Source organism: Neofelis nebulosa, chromosome 1 (genome assembly GCF_028018385.1).
Source record: "Neofelis nebulosa isolate mNeoNeb1 chromosome 1, mNeoNeb1.pri, whole genome shotgun sequence".
Lineage (NCBI taxonomy): Eukaryota > Metazoa > Chordata > Mammalia > Carnivora > Felidae > Neofelis > Neofelis nebulosa.
Window position 1 is genome coordinate 117,437,929 of NC_080782.1, and position 21,048 is coordinate 117,458,976.

Genomic DNA, 21,048 nt, shown 5'->3' on the forward strand with positions numbered 1-21,048 from the left:
CATTTTTTTTCAAAACGGGCATTTCCATGATCTCATTTGATCATCAGCTTAAAGACATTGGAAGCGAATAATTTATTCTCTATTAAAGAGATGAAGAGAAGGTAAATGAATTGCTTGAGGTCAAGCAATTTGTTAATAAAATGGTCATGGCTAATACTTGGGTCTCTTGACTCCTTATTCGTTTTCTCTTTTCACAATGATACCTTTGTCGTTATGTCTTGGAGCTCACAATAGTTAATTGTTTGTGGCTCAGCATTTACCTGTCTCTTTCTGATACCGTGCACCATCTTATTTCATTTGAGACTGAATTTAGTGTTACTGAAACTTTGATGAGGTGAGGGCATGAATCCCGCCCACCCCACCCCTATATAACTAGGATGAAGTGAGACAGCATGAGACGGATGGCAGATCTCTGGATGAAGGGTCAGAACCCCACATGAGAACCCCACATAGCCGTTAACTATGGGCTCGGGGGTGCACAAACCACGTGCCTGCTGTAGTCTCATGTGTTTCATCTGTAGGACTGAGTTGATAGCTGTGGTCTCGCAGAGTGATCTCTTTGAAGATCTAAGAAAAAAAAAAATGAAGCTAGTGCAAACAGTCAGAGATGGAGCCAGAGAGGCTGGAGAAGTAGCTGTGGGCTGTGGGTACAGATACATGAAAACACCTGGACTGAGAACACTTAATTAGCATATGGCAAGCAGACAGACTTAAGTTTTCAAGGATCACCTTTACAAAGTTTATCTCATTCTATTCTTCTGTACCCTCTTAGAGATTTCCTATCTCGAAGTTCACTGTCACTGGTTTCTTCTCCTTGGTAATGATGTATGGGTGTCTGTGCACCCTCGTCTGTCCCTTTTGTGTGGACAGCACATAAGAATCTGCCCTACACATCTTCCTGGGTTCTGCCAAGATCACAGTGGCTGCCTTTGCTCTGAGGAGTGCCCGTGTGTCCACATGGGTGGGCTCCTTGCAGCCATGTGTGTGTGGTGATTCCTCCAACCCTTCTCCATTGGTGAGTAGATTGTAGAGTCACGATGGACTCAAGAAGAGCCAGTGAGATGTTTTCCAACTGGGAATTGGAACCCAGAGATACTCATTTTATTCTCTCACTGTGATTAGAATGAAGAAATATGGAGTGGCCGAATGTTTAGAGAAAACTTGTAGCTAATGTAAATAGAACTGCATGCAGGACTGTGAGGCCTCAGAAGGTAAAAGTGTCTGTGGCTGACGGATCCTGATTCCAGCCTGTCTGGATACTTACACTTGAATCCTTTTGATCTAGTCTCTCTTTTTTAAAAAAATTGTTTTACTGCCATGGTTATCTTTTTAACTAAGAGCCAACCTTAGGGATATCCCATTAACGTGCAAGTGAGTCTATCCAAAACTTTCTGCCACCTCGGCCAGCCCAGTATCCTTCAGGATTCTGCTCTCAAGTAGGGTTTACATTTGGTTCAAGTTTGTTTATGCATGTGTGTATGTATGTAAGCGTGCAGAGATGTAAATATGTATGTTAGCATGTATTCATCCAAGGCAGTCTTTCAACAAACATCTCAGGGGTGCCTTCATCTGTATGCTAGGCACTGTGGTGCCACTGGGGAGATAATGCTGAATTGTATCAGAGCCCCACCCCTTCCTCAAGGAGCCTGGGGAAGATGGCCAGTTAAACAGATAATCATAACATACTCTATAAACCCAGTGCTGGAGGTTGGCAGAGGCTCTGGGAAGCACCAGGGGGCACTGAGATGTTGTGGAAAGCTTCCTGGAAGACAGGAAGACTGAATCATTAAAGATTGTTTGGAGGTTTCCAATTTAAGAAAGGGGACAAGTGTTTCTGGCAATAGGTCTGATATGGACAAGCGCTTGGAGGCAAGGAACAGCGTGATGTGAGAGAGGAGCTCTGTATTCCTAGGGTTACCTGAGCCTAATGTGCAAGTCAAGAGTGAAGAAAGGTGAGGCCACAGAGGTGAGCAGAGGCCAGGTGGGAGGGTGGTTTGTGCATGACATTCAGAATCTTAGACTTCAGCCACAGAGTATTGGGGAATGATTGGAAGCCCGCAGCTAAGTGAGGAGGTGACATTCAAGATGACACCTGAATGATAAGAAGAACACCAACTGGCTGAGGTTGATCCAGACTGAAGGAGCAGACAGGACAAAAGCACCCAAGATGGTTAAGGTTCACCCAGGTTTCTGGTTAAGATGACCAGGTAAGGCGAGGTATCACCGGCTGCACTACTAAGCACTGGAGAAAGTGCAGAAAATTCTGGAACCTATCTGAGACATGCTGAGTGTCCCAGTTTCCCTAGAAAACAGATTGGCAAAGATTAACATACCAACAATTTATCAAGAGGATGATATTGAGATCAATACCAGTGGAAGGGAAAGGAAGGGAAGGATGCCAAAGTGGGCCAATGAGGTTGCAGACTCACTGTTCAAATAGAGAATGAACCTCCAGCTCTGTTCCCAGTTTGGATAAAAGGGTCAGACACTTGGTACCAGTGTGGACCACCCCTGCCCCCAGGGCAGCGTCCTCTCCGGCAAGGTGGCTCTCCTCAGCTGAAGCAGTCGTGTTCAAAGATGGTTGACAACTGTGAGCATCTGCCACGGGCACTTGCAGCATCTGGGATCATAAGCCCTTTTTCCCAAAGGGGGATGTGGGCCGTGCACCGCAGGGAGTGAGGTGAAGTGACACGCCTGTGCATCACTCACATGGACACTTCCTGTGTGCACTTGGGTGGATGAGCCTGGAACTGAGGAGCAAGGGCTGGCCAGAGGCAAGGTTTGGGAGACAGTATCTTAGAGTGGCATGAGTGCATGAATTTGGGGGGTCACGCACACTTTGAGAGCTTGAAGAAAAAAAAATAGAGACACCCTCTCCAGAAAACTATTTGTTTGGCTATCTTTGGAGTGGGTTCACTTAATAACTTAGGTCACTTAGTAACACTCTGTACTCTGAGCAACATCACACAATATTTTAATTAATCTGAGTTATTAATCCCATTTCTTGGAGCATTCGCAGAACATCAGGTACTCCACCTCCCATGATTTCACCACTTGCTCATACCATAGGAGTTAACAGTGTTATCCCCCTGTTGGCAGATGAGGAAACTGAGAATTTGTCCGAGGACTCCACAGTCAGTATAAGACAGAGCTAGAACTGAAATAGCCATCTGTGTGACTAGTAGAATTGAATTCCAGAATTCCATTTCTGGGCTCCATGGCAGGTTCTCTGTGCTCCCGCTTTGGCATTCTCAGGGTAACAGTGAATTCTTGCCAAGTAGGGAGGAGAACAGTTGACCCAAGTACCGGTGAAGCAGGTTGATTGGTATCGCCTCTGGCCATCACTGATGCATGACGTGCATTGCTGGGGAAAGAGATTACTGCTGGCCCCTCCAGCATTCGGGGTGGTGCTGGCCAAGTCTCCTGGGGTGCTGTGTTAGCTTGAGGGTGCCCCAGTGGTCGTAGGAGTTTTGTTAGGGGTGAGGAGCAGCTAATCCCCCCATTCTGTCCTTAACTGTCGATGATTGGGTGCCTCAAATATTTTTCTCGTGTGGTTGTCATCATGGAGAGTAGAGGGCCTATCTTGTGTTCCCAAGTTAATTGGCTAGTTATTGTCTATTTTACTTGAAAACAAATTTCGTATGAGTGTCATTAGTTCTGTCTGTACTTCCAAGAGTTTTTTTTAATCTTCTAATCCCCTTCACCCATTTTGTGGCCCCCCCCCCCCGCCTCCTCCCGCTGGCAACTGTCAGTTTGTTTTCTATTTATGGGTCTGTTTTTGCCTTTTGTTTGTTTTTTCTTTGTGTTTTGTTTTGTCTTTGCTTATTTTTTTTAGATTCCACATAGAGGTGAAATTATGGTATTTGTCTTTCTGTCTTACGTATTTCACTTAGCATAATGCCTTCTAGGTCCATTCATGGTGTCTAAATGGCAAAAATCACATTCTTTTTTATGGGTGGATAATATTTCATTATGTGTGTGTGTGTATGTGTATGTGTGTGTGTGTGTGTGTGTGTGTGTGTGTGTGTGTATCTTCTTTATCCATTCATCTATGGATGGACACTTGGGCTGGTTCCATATCCTGGCTATTGTAAATAATGCTGCAGTGGACATAAAGTACATATATTTTTTCAAGTTAGTGTTTTTTTTCCTTTGAGTAAATACCAATAATGGAATTACTAGATCATATGATATTTCTCTTTTTAATTTTTGGAGAAATATCCATACTGTTTTCCACAGGGCCTGCACCAATTTACATTCCCACCAACAGTGCACGAGCATTCCCTTTTCTCCACATTCTTGCCAACACTTATTACTTCTTGTCTTTTGGAGTCTAGCCAATGTGACAGTATAAGGTGATCTCTCATCGTGGCTTTGATTTGCATTTCCCTGATGATTAGCGACTGACACTGAGCTTGTGTCTATTGGCCATCTGTATGTCTTCTTTGGAAAAATGTCTATTCAGATCCTCTGCCCCTTTTTCAATCAGATAATTTGTTTTTTAGTGTGGAGTTGTACAAATTCATTATATATTTTGGATGTTAGCCCCTAATTGGATATATCACTTGTAAATATCTTTTCCCATTCATTAGGCTGCCTTTTTGTTTTGCCAATGATTTCCTTTGTTGTGCAAAAGCTTTTTATTTTCATGTAGTCCCAATAATTTCCCTTGTCTGAGACATATCTAGAAAAGTGTTGCTAAGGCCAGTGTCATAGAAATTACTGCCTATCTTTCTTCTAGGAATTTTATGGGTTCAGGTCTCACATTTAGGTCTTTAATCCATTTTAAGTTTATTTTTGTGTATGGTGTAAGAAAGTGATCCCATTTCATTCTTTTGTATGTTGCTGTCCAGTTTTCCCAACACCATTTGCTGAAGAGACTGTCTTCTTCCCATTGTATATTCTTTGGCTCCTTTCTTATAGAGTAAAATTTTTTTTCTTTACTGTTTATTTATTTTTGAGAGAGAGACAGAGTGTGAGGAGGGGAGGAGCAGAGAGACACAGAATCTGAAGGAGGCTCCAGGCTCTGAGCCATCCGCACAGTCCGACATAGGGCTTGAACTTATGGACTGTGAGATCATGACCTGAGCTGAAGTCGGACGCCTAATCGACTGAGCCACCCAGGAGCCCCCAGGCTGTTAATTCTAAAGTTATACAATTTGAAATGAATTCAGAAAATCTAACAGTATTTCTCTATTTCAGTCTCTGGTTCTGGTTGCTTATGTTCACTGTCCTCAATGAATAAATGTGTACCTGGACCTTCAAAACTGACCAAACATTCTGCTTAGGCCCAGGTCACCAATTGATACTGAGTGTCCTGAGCTCAGAAATCCAGGGTTTCGTGTGGAACCAGTGTGTAGAGGTGAGCGGTCCAGGAAGGAAGTACTCATTTGTTGACTTACCATTTATATGCAAAAAGAGCCTCTTTTCATTCGGTAGCTCCTTAGGGAATTTGCTCAGAGAAACCTGTGACTAGACCCTCAAGCATATGTTTCTGCCATTCCTGCTTCTCTGCAAAGATAAGGATCCAGAGGCTGATGAGGCCCCAGAGCCCTGGAGCATCTGCTATGACTGAATACAGGAAAGCAGAGGAAAAAAAGCCCCAAAAGACGTGCAGCCAAAGTCCCTTCCTGGAGAGGGATAGGAAACCTGGAAGATATAAACTGGGGTTGCCGCTTTACATTTGGGGGCTGGCTTGCTGTTTGAGCCTCCATCCAAGAGTGTGTCTCACGTCCCTCATCTGGGAGTGAGCCCTTGTGCTGTACAGGGAGAGGTCTGAATCCAGTCGTGTGTGTTTCCGTTCAGCCCAGGGGTGAAACTGACTGCACTTAACTGCAGATTCTGCAGCTCCAGTCATGCTTTCACACAGGCTTTTAACACACGCACGGTCTGGTAGTTCCAGGATTCAATCTTGTGGTTTAGGGCGCAGTGGGAGTGGAGTGGGGTGGGCCAGGGAGGGAGGAGGTAGTTCCCTGGAGATAACTCACTGCTCTCTCAATTCTGAACAGGCAACAAACACTGCTTTGGAAAAAACAAAACAAGACAAAAACAATCCTCACCTTTGAGGCACAGAGTCCCTATTCTCTAGTGCCTAAATAACACAAGAATGTCTTAATGATCTAATGTCAGAAATTCACATGACTCTATGGCAGGCAGGTAGCATAAGAGAAGCCACCACTATGTCAAGGAAAAGGAAGCAGCAGACACACATAATGCAAAAGTACGTGTTCTGTCCAAAAGACAGCCAGTATTTGACTTTAGCTGATGGGCTCCAGTGTGTATCTGGAAACATGGAATCACCAAGTTTTCCAGTTAAAACATTTTTTTTTCTTTTTTATTAAAATTTTTTTAATGTTTATTTTTGAGACAGAGAGAGACACAGCATGAATGGGGGAGGGGTAGAGAGAAAGGGAGACAGAATCTGAAGCAGGCTCCAGGCTCTGAGCTGTCAGCACAGAGCCTGACACGGGGTTTGAACTCACAAACTGTGAGATCATGACCTGAGCCGAAGTCAGACAGTTAACCGACTGAGCCACCCAGGAGTCCCTCAGTTTTCCAATTTTTTTTTTTTTAATTTTTTTTTTAACGTTTATTTTATTTTTGAGACAGAGAGAGACAAAGCATGAACAGGGGAGGGTCAGAGAGAGGGAGATACAGAATCCGAAACAGGCTCCAGGCTCTGAGCTGTCAGCACAGAGCCCGACGCGGGGCTTGAACTCACGGACCGCGAGATCATGACCTGAGCCGAAGTCGGCTGCCCAACCGACTGAGCCACCCAGGCGCCCCTCAGTTTTCCAATTTTTAAAGTATCTAAATTTGAGTGTGAAATATGTACTTTTAAAAACATTGGCTAAATAAAAAAATTGTCATTCCACATATATATTCATTTAATACCAGCCTCACTTTGCATATTGGGTTTCCTAGGAAGCAGATTCTGAGAAGGGTAATGTGCAGGAAGTTTATTAGAGAGTGTTCCTGGGATCAGGATCTGTGCAAGGGAAGGGAAGGGGATGGTTAGGCAGAGGGGGAAGTTGAACTGTGATGTGGTCTACAATGCTTTAGCTAACCTGACACGCTTTGGAGTTGTTACCCTTTTGTGGCTAGGAGGCCAGGCCTTTTTATGCTCACATTAACCAATTACTGGATCAGGCTGCCCTTGGGGTGGGGACAGGGTTACCTGAAATAAGGGCAGTTTTCAGAAAGGGCTGATGCTGACGGACGAGAGCACCCGGAGGACCGAGTCCTTCCATTCTAGATAGGGGGGGCTGGGTGGAGTTACCTCGTGTCTGCTACAGACCTCTCCTTGCACTGCCCACATTCACTTCATTGTGTAAGTTCTGGAATCACCAACTCTAGAACCTAGGTGTGCCTCTTCTTTTGAAGGGTCAGGGCCTTTTTCACACAGCCTGTCTTAGAGCCACACTAATACTCATTATTGTTCTCTACTGATCATTCTAGATTCTCTTCATTCTTAGCTAACTTCTTCCCTGGTCCAGGTGATTTGCTTGGTGTTAGGACACGGACCCTCCTCTCCGAGGGGTAAGAGTCCCTGGTCACCATGCCCTTCTCAGGTTATGGCTGATGTACTTGTCTATTTATTGGCAAGACTGGGCAAGGTAGTACCTACAAGAACCCATGTGGATCACAAGGGTGTCATACGTACTCTTCCCTGCCCCCATTGTGTAACAGCAGCCCTTCCTGCTCCTGATAATATGGGTCCTATAAGGAAGCCCCTTCTTTCCTTGCCTGTTTAGTCCCCTGGCAGAGAAAGGTTTGTGTGCCCCATAGCAGCAGTATCTTTTCAGTCAGTAGGACTCTTGCTATGCCCCCTGGTGGAAAGGTTCCCCCTTTGGTGAAAATATATGAGAGAACTCAGAGTTACAGGGATGTGAAGCACATATGTCCCACTTGGGTCCCTGGGAGTGATGGTCAAAGAGGTCACTCTTGCTTCTTCCCCTTGGTTCTTAGACTCATGTAATCTTCTCTTGGGGATATAGTACCTTATAAAGGGCACGGATTTAAAATTTACAGTGCATTCAGGAGGATGGTGCCTTATCCTTGTAAGGAATCATCGCTGAATTGGTGCTGTGGTTGTGCCTTCAGGAGATCATCCCTCCACGTTTAGGATGGCAGCTTCTAGGTGAGGCAGTATTTGATATAACTACAGCATCCTGTAGTCACATGACCTTTCATGGTCCTTATTTGCTATTAAATAGGCGCCTTAGTCTGATGTGATGTTATGGAACCCGTGTCGATGCATCAAACACTCCTTAGTGTTGAGCTGAGGCTCTAGCAGCAGCAGAGGCAAGTCCATACCTGGAATATGTGTTCATTTCTGTAAATGATGTGTCTTTACTGTGTGAAAAGTGTCACTGTGTCTTCCAGTGTGAAAGGTATCCAGTGTAGTCAACTTGTCCCCCTTGGGTGTGTGGATCTTTGAGGGGTGGTGGCATACTGAGGAGGCAGTGTTGGTTTCTCTTGCTGGCAGGATGGACGTTGGACAGCATTGTAGTTGAATCAGCACCTATGGGTAGGTATTGGTTCCCCCATAGTCTCTATCTGTGTTACTCTGTCTACTCCAGTCATGTACCCATTGAACCAACACTGGGCGGTTGATGATGGAGTCTGACTGATGTCAACTAACTGATGTCACTTCATCTACCTTGTTCTTTAGTTCCTCTTCTGTGACAGATGAGTGTTTCTAGAGCCCCCAAGTAACCCCTCTCAGGCTTTTTTGATCTCTTAGGACATATCTTGCCAACAGATGCACAAAACAAATCAAGATAAAGCACAGATGCTCACAGTTCAGAGCTGTGGCATCTTTTTTTGTTTTTTTAATGTTTTATTTATTCTTGAGAGAAAGAGAGACAGAGCGTGAATGAGGGAGGGGCACAGCGAGAGAGGGAGACACAGAATCCGAAGCAGACTCCAGGCTCTGAGCTGTCAGCACAGAGTCCGATGTGGGGCTTGAACTCACGAGCCGTGAGATCATGACCCGAGCCGAAGTTGTACGCTCAACCGACTGAGCCACCCAGGTGCCCCGAGAGCTGTGGCATCTTGATGCTGAGATGCTGAGTGTAGCTCCCAGGCAAGGAGATTGGCGGTGCCCAGGGTGCACATTGCCTCTCTCACAGCTCACTGCCAAACAGATGCCGCATGCTATTGTCACCTTTTTTTTCATAGAAGCAAAACTCCTCTTCAAATTTCTTTTGGTTAGCAAAAACAGGTACTAAGATAGGTCTTTCATGGTAGTGAAGTGGTGTAACATGAGCTTTCAAAGAGCGGGGCGTACCTGTACCCCCAGTGCCATGGGATAGACAGTGTCCTGTGGCTAAAGTGGCAGGGCTGTCAGCACTGTGCCAAGGATCTGCAGAGAGCCGTTTCCTGCTCCAGGTATCACTCAGAGCTCACAGCTTTTTATATAAATGGGCTGTGAGAGCATTTCCAGCTATGGAATATGTTGCTCCTAAAACCTAAAGCCCCCCCGCCCCCCACCAGGCTTTGTGCTTTTTTCTTTGCAGTGGGAGTTGTCCAATGTAGTAATTTGTTCTTTACTGTAGACGAAGTGCTGTGGCATGTCCTCGTCCACGGGACTCCCGAAATTGTCAGCTCCCTGAAGCTTTGTGGTCTTTATCTCCCACTCTCTAAAGTTCTGGTGTCCTTTGTGAACACTCTGCAGCTCATGTGTCTTACCAAAGCTTTCAGCGAACTTGGCGCTTCTTGCTCATCTCATCAGTTTTGCGTAATGTCATCAAAAGAGTGTACCAGTAGGACGTTCTTCAAGATGTCTGGACAACTTAGATCTTTTCAGGCTGTATTATAATGGAAGGAAGGATAATTAACATGGCCCTGGGGTCAGACTCTTCACGCATATTGTCATCGGTTTGAAGGGCATGCAAACTGCTTTTCTCTTCTTTTCTGACCAGGATGGAGAAGAACTCATTGCATAGTTCGGTGGCTGTGTACCACGTACCTGAGGCCATGACATTATGTCCTAGAGAAATATCACAATACCTTCAATTTGGGCTATTAATTGATTGAGTTATGCATTGGGCTTTGTCTGACTTTTGTAGTATCCAGACTAGTGAATTAAATGACTATATAATGGGGAATCCCAGCCCCATAGCATTTCAGTCTCTTAGGGTGTTGATGACCTCTGCCATTCTCTTAGGATGCAAAATTTTTTAAAATTTGCTATCTTGATTTAACATCCTGGGGTAGAGGTGGGGAACAGTTTTAGAGCCTTCTGCTTGGTCTTCCCAACTTGATTGCTGTTACCCCACAGGCTAAGAAACCAACGTGGGTGTGCTATTTGCCATATTTTTCCATTCCAATTAATCAATAGTGGTTTGTGAAAATGACCAGTAGGTTGATCTGTAAGCCTAATCAGCCAAAGGTAAGGCCAGGAGTCCATTTATTACCTGGCCTTAGCATGCTTTCACTGTAACAGAGGAGCTATGTTGATGCCTCGTCTCTTGGTATCATTGTTGGCTGGGAATTCATATCCACCTGCCTTCTCAGGGTTTAGGGCCGTATTTCCCACTTTACAGTGGCATTAGTATTTGGCCCTAGGACCCTTGAGGAAGGACAAAGGACCAGAGGAATCATTACCATATGTACTGGTCATGGTGTTGCAGGATCTTTCCTCATGATAACCCAGCTTCTCCTTCAGTTAACATTTTGCAAGCCTCAAAACTAGGTCAGATCTAGAAAGTAGGCATGAGGCTAGGACTTTTTAGTGGAGTAACTGCCTTCAGCCTGATGATCATCCATCCTTGATTCATTTTGATTACTACCTATTTTAGTTTCCTACTGCAGTTGTAGTACATGTGACCTCACCTGTGTGTCTAACATGTGTTGGGCCAGAGATGGAGGTGAACACAGTAAGTTATCCCTCCACCCTCCCAACCTTACCCCCTAACCCTAGCCAGTATGGCCCTGACTGTGGCTTTGAAATGAACTGCCATCAAAGCTTATGAAGGTTGGAGGCCTTCAGAACCATCCTCTACTGAAGAAATGAATGAGAATCTCTATCTAGGGAGAAGTAGGTTTACACACCTTCCTCAGGCTGGTATCAGTATGATTTTGGAATAAGTCTGTGGGAATATTTTGTGTGTGTCTATGATATATTGTTTTTCTTTTCTGGCTTATGTGTATCAAAGGTAGAATTGTCAGGTTATTTCTGTGTATTTAGTGTATAAACATCTAATTATAGCAGGTGAATCACCACCTTGATTTTCATTTTGAGATACTGGAAGTACATGACTAAGATTTCCTTTGTTTGAACTGTGGGCAAAATTAATGGACCCAAATGACTTAATGGACAGTTCTGAGATTAAATGTGTATTTTTACTGATATTAGAATAGCTTATATGTTTCACAAAGGCCTGGTGTGTGGTTTTTGCCCCTTCAGAACTCTTTCTGTATTTGTTTGGAGCTATTTTTTCCCTCCATCCTTCAAAGAAGGACCAAGGGAAATGATTCCCCATATTAATATGGCAAAGTATAAATTTGTTTTTAAAAAAGTAGAAAATATTTTCAATGGTCAACACTGTGTAAATGGCTATTTTAGATATTTTGGAGATTAAAAGGAAGGCAGAGAATATTCTTGAGTTTCCCCTCTATTCAATGTATTTTTTATTGCATTAATTCTACTCTATTTCAAGCATTGTGAAAGAGCTGGGGACTGCAAAAATAAATAAGACATAGTCCCTGGCATAAACAAGTTTGGAAAATCAGAACAGTAAAAGTCATGGCAGAATAGTCATGTCATACCATCTAGTTAACTTGCTTTGTGCTAAAAATTTTACATGAATGATCTTCTTAAATCTTCAATATGTTCACTATCTTTCATCTCTCTGTACACTGATGCCCTCCTTTCTTGCTTAACCAGCCTAGATCCCATACTTCATCCTCAGTTCCCTGTGGAGGAACCATCTTTGCTCTTTGCTATGGGCAAGACCTCCATTTGAACACTAGATGTCACCTGCGTTGCCCATCCGAGAATGATAGGGCTCTGGTCTCAATTCTCTCCTGGCATCTTGAAGTTTCTTCTCAGCCCCATCTGCCTACAACCATGCTGTTATTTCTCTCACATGAGATTCCACTCTTTCTCCCTGTTACTGCCCCATTTCCCTGTGCCCATTTACAATAAAATCCACTGAGAGAGGTGTCTACATTAGATGTCTCCAATTTCCACTTTGATGGTCTCTTGGAAACGCTCTGATCAGTTTCCACCACCACGACTTCATTAGGACCGAGCCGGTACACATACATACATAGTAGGTACTCGGTAAATATGACTCGAAGAATTTAATATATGGTCCCCAGAAAACCACTATGAGGTGCCTATTAAGATACTCATTGTATAGGTGCTCAGGTCAAGGCCTCAGAGACCTTGACAGTGTTTTTCATGCACAGATTAATTCTCACTTCTCCAGTAGCGTTTAACAAAGTGAACACGTTCCCTCTTTGAAATAGTTTAGAGTCTTGACCTTCCGAACACCATGTTCTCACAGTGTAGCGTCTGTCTCATTGACCACTCTCTCCACGTCTTTTTCTGGTTGCTCATTTCTCCTCAGAACACTTACTTCCTCAGACCTGTCTGCCCTCTGTCTCCCTCATTTCGTTGGTGGTCTCTCCCAGCATTGTTAAATAATACCTAGAGGCTGACACCTCCCAAATCGGTGCCTCAGGCCCAGATCTTCCGTTAGCTTTTCAATCCCAGATACTCACCTTCCTGCTCAACATTTCAGTTCGATATTTAATAGGAATGTCCAGAGACCTGTTCCCAATCTTTCCCCCAATGCTATTCCTCCCAGTTTTCCCCTGTCTCAGTGAGGTACACCTTCATCTTTTCAGTTGCTCAGGTCCACAAATTTAGTGTAATTCTCAATTCCTCTTTTTCTCACACCCTGGTCAAAAGTCCATCAGCAAATACTGTTAGCTTTACCTTGGGATATATCTGGTATGTGTCCATTTCTCACTGCTTCTCCTATTACCATTTGGTCCAAGCTACCATCATCTCACCTGGCTTTCTGTGACCTCCCTATGTAAAATTCCAGCTGAAACTCAAGACACTGGAATGACTTTCACCTTCCCACCCTAGGTTTATTTATCCTCAGTTCACTTCCTACCACTTTAAACAATACATATTGTAATTCTTAACCATTGACTTGTTCCTTTACTAAAATGTAAATTTCAAGAGGGCATGGATTTTGTCTACTTTATTCAAATATTTGTATTCCTAATGTCTAGGTGCCTATCCTATATAATCAATCAGGCAGTCAATCAGTCAATAAGAACCAAGATCCCTCTGTTTCCAAATCCACATCCTTAAACAACACACCATTCTTAGTCCCTAGTTTTCCCTCTAAACCCAGTATCAATTGTTTTTTAATTCTTTAAGTTAACACAAGGCTCTTGATGTTCTCATACATTTTGATGGTAGCTCCTTTCAAAGGCATGGCTCTCTAATCAGTGCTCAGGCACCAAATCTATTCTACTGAGTCATTCTTTGTCCCATGTATTGTCTTAGAGTCTTGTGACTGTATCATATTAACAAAGGGATTTCCTCACCAGCTTGAATTCACCTGCTGTGAAATCTGGAATCAGGAGACTCTAAGAAGCCTTAGGAGAAGCAACAATAGATATTCTTAAATCTAGATTCTAACCACATGCACTTTAGCTGTAGAAACATTTTTATTCCTTTTATTTACTCTTTCTTCAGACGCAATTTAAAAATCACATAGGCACTCACCTAATAATTATTGAGCAATTTCTATGGGCAGAGTCCTGTTTCACACACTAAGGATAAATAAAACCAATACATTCCCTGCCCTCGAGAAGCTTACATTCTAAATGATGGGGAGAAGAATACTCAATGATAAATTAATATAGATAAATGAATATACATATGGTGAAAAGTACCATGAAGATAAAGCAGGCATGAAAGGGCACCAATAAATGCCTTATTTTATTTTATTTTATTTTATTTTATTTTTTTTATTTATTTTTGGGACAGAGAGAGACAGAGCATGAACGGGGGAGGGGCAGAGAGAGAGGGAGACACAGAATCGGAAACAGGCTCCAGGCTCCGAGCCATCAGCCCAGAGCCTGACGCGGGACTCGAACTCACGGACCGCGAGATCGTGACCTGGCTGAAGTCGGACGCTTAACCGACTGCGCCACCCAGGCGCCCCAAATGCCTTATTTTAGAGTAAGGGTATAATGTAAAGTGCATGAGATCTGGGATATTATTATTATTATTATTATTATTCACCTCTATAATACTAGCCCCTGGAAAAGTATTAGTGTGTAATAAGCTCAATATAAACATCATGTGAATATTGTGAAAATGAATGGATGAATGGATGATGGAAGAGACCCAGGGAGGAGGTTACTGCATTAGTCCAAGGGATACATGATGGTAGCTAGGCACAGAAAGAAGCTTTGCAGATTAAGAGATCATAATATTTTCAGATGACATGAAGAATACAACTGGTTAACTAGTTTGATGTCCTTTATTCAATGGAAAACAATCCATAGATTGGGGGAGTACAGTGCCTCACAAGCAGTGAAACACACTTCCTGAAGGATTTCGGGCAAGAGTGAGTTTTACAGGGAGTTAGAAGAAGCAACTTGCAAACAGGGCATGGTTGACTAGGGATTTCCTTATAATACTAGCAGGTCCTATTTTCTAGGGTAAAGTAAGCTAGCTAGACAGGTTGGAGGATTGGGATGGATGTTTGTTAGGTTTCCTTGACTGGTGTTTCTTCCTGTAAGTGGAAGCTGACTTAGGTTTAGGTTTGTGACATGGTCCTGACCACTGGAGCAGCCTCCATTTTGTGGGTCTCAATATATGAATTAACTTTATCATTCTGCATATAGTTAAGAGACAGAACAAATAGCATTTCCTGGAAGACTGGATATGGAGTGCAAATTGGATGGATGGAAGGAGAAGAGTCAAGGACGATACCACGCCTTTGGTCTGAGTAACTAGAATAAAGTAGCTTTGATTGAGGTGTGGAAGTCTACCAATATGATAGGTTTGGTGGCCAAAATTAAGTTTCTTTGGGGCCATAAATTGTCTCCCTGTGTCTCCTTTCCTTTTTCTCATAGTTTCCTGAGATACTTAAAGCCAAGCACTGCTGTGTGTCCAAGGAAAACCATTCAGAGTCATTCTTCTGTGGAAAACATCCATGCTGGTTCCACTCCTCATTCTCTTGGCCAGACACAGAGGCATCCTGTGTCCATGGCTGCCTTTCTTATTCAAAGACAGGCCCAGCCAAGGAAGGCTTTTTCCTTCAAACTCATCCTGGACACTTTCTTTTGATTTAAGAAAGAAAAAGACGGGGAAACCAGAGGGGGAAAATAGTGTTTGTTGTACATTTCTGATTGTAGCAACAGCTTGAACCGATTAGCTGGTTATTATGCATTCCTGTGCCTGGCTTGTCACTCTGGAGAAACACATCACAAGTCCATTCTCCATGGCCTCTAGCATGCAAACCTGACCTCAAAGAGTTTAACCCCAAGTCTTCTAATTTGAAACAACACACACACACACACACACACACACACACACACACACACAATCAAGTGATCAAAAATATGGCATAAATCTTTTTAGTACAGAGTGTTCTGGATTATAATGACAGGAACACAGGAGATAAATAGGATGCAAGGAAGGGAAAGAAACTCATAATATTAAAAAAGAAAAAAAGGCAGTGGTATTTCCTTAGGATTGTAAATATCCCCTACATATTTTTGCTTTTCTGAAGAACTTGCAAGAACCCTTCCAGCAAGTTTACAACACATCTTTGGGAAAGATACAGAGAGAGCTGTGCAGGGTTTCATAGTATGTAGTTAATTCTCTTTTTACCCTGTTCTAAATATAATCCTGCTCATTTGCATGCCAATCCCCAGAATGCTTTGTAATTTCACAACTCTTGGCTAGTGGTCTCAGCATAAGAACAAAGCAAAATGTTTTGGGCGTGACTTTGGCCTTAAACCCTGCTTAGGCTTTGCAAAAGAGTACGGTGACGTGACTTTGCCTGGCATTCATCCTTCTAGCCAGAGTATCACAGAAATAAAGTGGGAACGGCTGTGGACTTTTCCTGGGAAGACTGCATTCAGTCCAGTTATCCATGAATAACCAGAAGCTTGGGTTAATTCACTTGAGAGGAGGGTGTGTTTCAGGAGGTTTGGTCTCCCCTTCCTTTATGTGACCAGGCTGGTTCATTTTAGGTTTATGGAAAGCTCAAGCTGGAGTATCCTGTATCCTCTTCCGGTGGATGCTTTATATAGTTCCTCTATTTCAGAGAAAGCCTTCAATTTAATGAAACGATGTCCAGAAGTGTGGTCAGTGGCCTGCCTTATAGAAATGTGAATTTCAGATCCTTAACAGACCTAGTTGTGCATAGTGACATCTGCAGAATATTTAGTAGGCCATTAGCAATGACAGCTGAGGAGTGGGGATGGTATGAGACTGGTCTTGAAAGGGTTTTACAATTCTCACATAGCAAGCCATTTTTGTTATTTAAATGGTGTTTGGAATCATTTTTAAGGAGAGCCTAGGGACTGCCAGTTAACCCCCACCATAAAGGCCCCTCCAAAAATGTCTCCCTTGGCCATTTAATTCTAGTGAGTAGGCGAAGGACCATATATTCCCGCGTCAAAAGGCCATGTTTTTGTTCGCAATGACAATCAGCTCTGCCAAAAGTAAACCAGGGATTTTGAGCAACGCACATGGTTCACTACCCAGGGGAAGCAACAGTAGTGAGCACACATCCATGGCTGCGCACCAGTAATGTGCCAGGGCCCTCCACGTACAGGTGTTTTCTGCTCTGCTCTTCACCCACAGAGCAGCTGTAATGCTCTTTCATCCATTCTGAGAGCCAGGCAGCGGATCCTGTAAAACATACTGTTTTGAGAATATTTTTAAAACACAGAGAACTGTTGATGGTAACTGACACGATAGCCCCTCGCAGCCCTGCGAGAGTGAGTGGTTGCTTTACATTTTCCGATAGGTATTGCCAGGGTCTCCGGAGAGCAGCGGGCCTGCCGGGCTGCACAAAGTGTGAGCAGGTCTCGGCTTTCTCGGGGTTTGCGCCGCGGGTTTACACCCGCAGCTACCGGCAGAGGCGGCCTTCGCTGTAACAAAGACCGCGCCGCCGCCTGTAAGCCCGCGCGAAGGCGGAGGAGAGCGGGCTCTGCAGGAGGGTAGTCGGAAGCCGTCCCCTATCCAAAATGAGGATCGGGATGGTGGGAAAGCAGACCCGGGGCTGGCCGAGGGCGTTGGCGCTTCCCGGGGCTCGACCCCAGAGGCCAGGGTTGGGCGGCCGGGCGAGGGGGCGGGGGCGGGAGGCGACGCTCGCGCTCTTCTTCCTCCACCCGGGACTGCAGCATCCCCGCCCCGAAAAGTCCCTCGCGCCCCCTGGTGGCTGTGAGCGGGCTGGCTCCGCCGCACTCGTAAGGCACAAAAAAAAAAAAGCAAGAAAAAGAAAAAGTGGGTGAGGCAGATGCAAAGAGGGAAATCAATAGGGATAAGAGAGAAGAGGGAGGAGTCGCGGAGCAGCCATTCCTGTCTCACGGGGTCCCAGCTGGCACGGCAAAAGAAAAAAAAAAAAAAAAAGCCCGGGCGTGAACGCGAGTGGAGGAGGGTGTGTGTGGCGGGGGGGTCGGGGGTGAAAGGGGGACCGGGGAGATTTACTATTGTCTCTGGCAGCCGCCGCGGGAGCCTGGGAGGGGGGCGGAGGCCGAGAGGAGGCGGCGGCCGCGGCCAGCGCACCATTCGCTCCACCTGATCTCCGGCGCTGCGCGCTGAGGACGGCGCGGGCGAACGGGAGCAGGAGCAGGAGAAGGAGGGAGGGAGGCAGCTGCTGCAGCCACCGCCGCCACCATGTCCTACCAAGGCAAGAAGAACATCCCGCGGATCACGGTGAGTGGGGCTCCGGGCGCCGCCGCCTGCGTCTCTCGCTCGTTGCTCGCTGAGCTGCGGGCGGGGCGCCTTGGATCCCGCCGGCTTCCCCGGTCCGGTCCCCCGGGAGGGACTGGGACCCGGGGTCCCGGGGGTGGAGAGCGGTGGTCAGCCCAGCCGGCGCGCCGGGCGCCACCCAGACGGAGCGACCCTGCCGTTTGGGGAAAACAAAACAAAGAGGAAACCCAGAGTGGCGCCGAGAACTTTGGATTATGTATCCTCTTTTCCCACCAGCCGGTAGTTTCCAAATAACGCCTGGCTCACGGCCCTCCCTGGACCCTCGCGCCGCCTGGGGTGTCAGTATGCGCTTCCCCGGGCAGGGTGTGCTTTTTGTTTTAGGTGCCTTTTGGCGAGGTGGGCTATGGAGAGGTGACACCTTTCCCCAGGGGTGCCTGGTAGCACGACCGCGCCCCTCTCCTAGCTCCAGCCCGCGGCTCTGCCTCCCGCGCCGCCAGGGTGGCGGGGTGTCTGGACCTTCTGTCTTCACCCTGTCCCCTTCTTGACTGCATTCACCCTTATTCATATTTCGGTACGTCATATTCGGGTCTGAACTAACGTGGCTGTGGCGGGAAGGAACAACTTTTTTTTTTTTTCTCTCGATGCATTTTATATTTTTTGTGTCACCCCCCCCCCCCATCCCAAGAATAGGCTGAGTTTTAAGGTCAGATTTTAGTTGGGGGTCGCAGACAGACGCTGGGTGCATTCCGTGCCCAACTGCCATTGTGTGCAATATCGAGCCACCCGCGGCGAGCGGGTGTCAAATGCCCTGGGTGGGGTGGAGAGGGGACGTGCCGTTAGCAGGTAGAGAAGCCCCATCTTCTCCAGAGCCAGCTCTCAGCGGCGAAAATACCGCGCCCAGGCTCGGGATTTCTTTGCGCTGCGCTGAAATGAGGCTTACCACAGGCTGGGGTGGGTATTACTGGGAAGAAAAAAAAAAGGGTAGGGGGCAAAACGACAATGACCCAAAACACTGACATTTGTTAGTTTAGCATGCAGCTGTGTGGTTGTGCTTTGTCTTTAGTGAATGGGGTGTGTGTGTGTGTGTGTGTGTGTGTGTAAGTGGGGGAATGGGTCGCTACTCCATCTTTGCAAGGCGAACAAAGGAAGTGATCCACTTGCCCCTGGGAGACTCTGCAGCTGCCCTAGGGTAGAGCTGTACCTGCTACGATAGTTCATTTGCCAGGGATCCACCAGGTTTTGCTGCGGGCATGCGTCTGTTTGCACTTGTTCTGCTATGTTTGGAACGCCCTATGTGTGTGAGATTGCCAATGGTGGACCTTAGCTCTGTAGGCAGGAGGTCGCTGTTCTTGCCTCTAGTGCACTTTATTCTCAAGTGGTTTATTTCTGTTGAAACATTCTGCCTTTTTCATGCACCTGAGCTTCACCCCACACAAGTGCACCCCACCTCCAGCTGCTGTCCAGCTGGTATTAGGGAACAAACACTGCTTAGGAGAAAGAGTGGGGATGGGTGGGGGTCCTTTTTCCAGGTAAAGGTGTCCGGTGTCCGGTGTAAGCACATCCTCCTTTATCACTTTGTGATACTGACTTCAGGTGTTTTTGAAACATTGTGGATCTTAGCGTTGGCCTTGCATTATTGAAACATTGTGGATCTTTTACAACGCACTGGGTTTTCTCAATGCCAGTTGTCTTTGCAGAGAGCTGTGGAAGGTATCATTTAAAAAAAAAAAAAAAGACTGGGACAAAAGCTGAATTTTTATACTGTTTCCCTAACTGAGGAGGGATGAAGCCCAGCTCTCATGCTCTTACATGTGTATGAGCACTGTATGCCACTTGCCTTACAGCCAGTGTACCTTTGCCAGTTCTGTGTGGGGTAAGCAGAGAAAAGGTTATTTGTTTTCTTTCTGGTGGGAAGGCTGCAAGGTTCTTCTTATGGACTCAGCCTGTGATATGGCATTGAGGGCCACGCCCATTCTTGTAGGTATCACTTAGGCTACCTTTCAAGAATGATAGAGAAATATAGTCCTGATAACTTGCTTTCCAAGCCCCCATAACGTGACTATGCCCTAATCCCAGGGCCCGGTTTGCAAGGGGTTCCCTTTTGTTCCTGTCTGGATGCTCTTCCCTGGGGTGCATCCTTCCTTTTCAGTGCAGCTTCCATTCTTTCTTTCTGTGCATGGGGCGTGGTGCTGCATAGCCACCTCTCCCTTGAAGCTAGGGCTGGGTGTCTCCAGCATTTGTGACAGGAATGGACAGTGGTTGTGAATTTCTTCAAACCAGACTACCTTGTATTCACATTGTTGGAAAGGGTGTGGGGTCAGTGGGGGTTGGCAGGGGGAGGAGGAGAGGAGCATGGCAGGAGGGGGGTATTGGTCTTTGGGGGCAAGAAATCCATTTGTAGATTTTCCTCAGGCTTTGTGTTTGTATTTCTGTGAACAAGGGTTCTATTAGATTCAAATGTTTTTGTACATTTGCATGTCTTTTGATGATTATAGTTTTCTATATACTAAAAAGGTTGAGATACCCTTCCTAGATATAATCAAAAACATTAAAATATGGACACAGATATACATACACATAAAATGTCACTGAAGACCTAAATGCAACATATATCCCCTGCTGTCATTCTAGTATATATATATATATATATATATATATATATATATATATATATATTTTTTTTTTTTTTTTTTTTTTTTTTTTTAATGGTAAGATTATGGAATTTGAATTAAGTTTTCTAGCCTCTCTGTATTCCTTTCCCTGAAGGCTGCCCCACCCAGTAGCTAAAATGTCACTAGAATCTGAGGACTGATGGGGGCAGTCTTTCTTGCCGGATACCTTTTGCCTCCCCAGACACCACCCTCTGCCACAATTTGGGGGCCCCTGTAAGGCTTTGTTTGTATTGTTTTTCCTGCCACCTATTTTTGCTGCCTTCCTGAGATCAAAGCCTTCTTACTACCCTGTGTTTATTACTTTCTTGGAAAGAGGAATTTCTCTTTGCTGGTAGAATTGCCTGGGGCTTTCTCCGTGAGTGTCTCTGGCCTCACATCTCATTGTTCCTACTCAGGTTATCTATGTACATGACCTGTATGGTCTACCTCCACACTAGCCCT

The 21,048-nt window shown here is 45.3% G+C and overlaps 1 protein-coding gene across 3 annotated transcripts in view; it reads left to right on the plus strand.

The window, feature by feature from the left end:
* The window catches only part of DPYSL3 (dihydropyrimidinase like 3), a 114,837-nt gene that overhangs the window by 33,966 nt on the left and 59,823 nt on the right, over positions 1 to 21,048 (plus strand). Inside the window, exon 1 of one of the 3 annotated variants that reach the window (XM_058732567.1) lies at positions 17,505 to 17,660. The exons of 1 other annotated variant lie outside the window; for it this stretch is intronic. In XM_058732567.1, the coding sequence (XP_058588550.1) occupies positions 17,520 to 17,660 (141 nt within the window). In that variant the 5' untranslated portion in view covers positions 17,505 to 17,519. Of the gene's footprint in view, positions 1 to 17,504; positions 17,661 to 17,718; positions 17,939 to 21,048 lie in introns of those variants that run through there. One more of the 3 variants, XM_058732568.1, reaches the window with a different exon arrangement.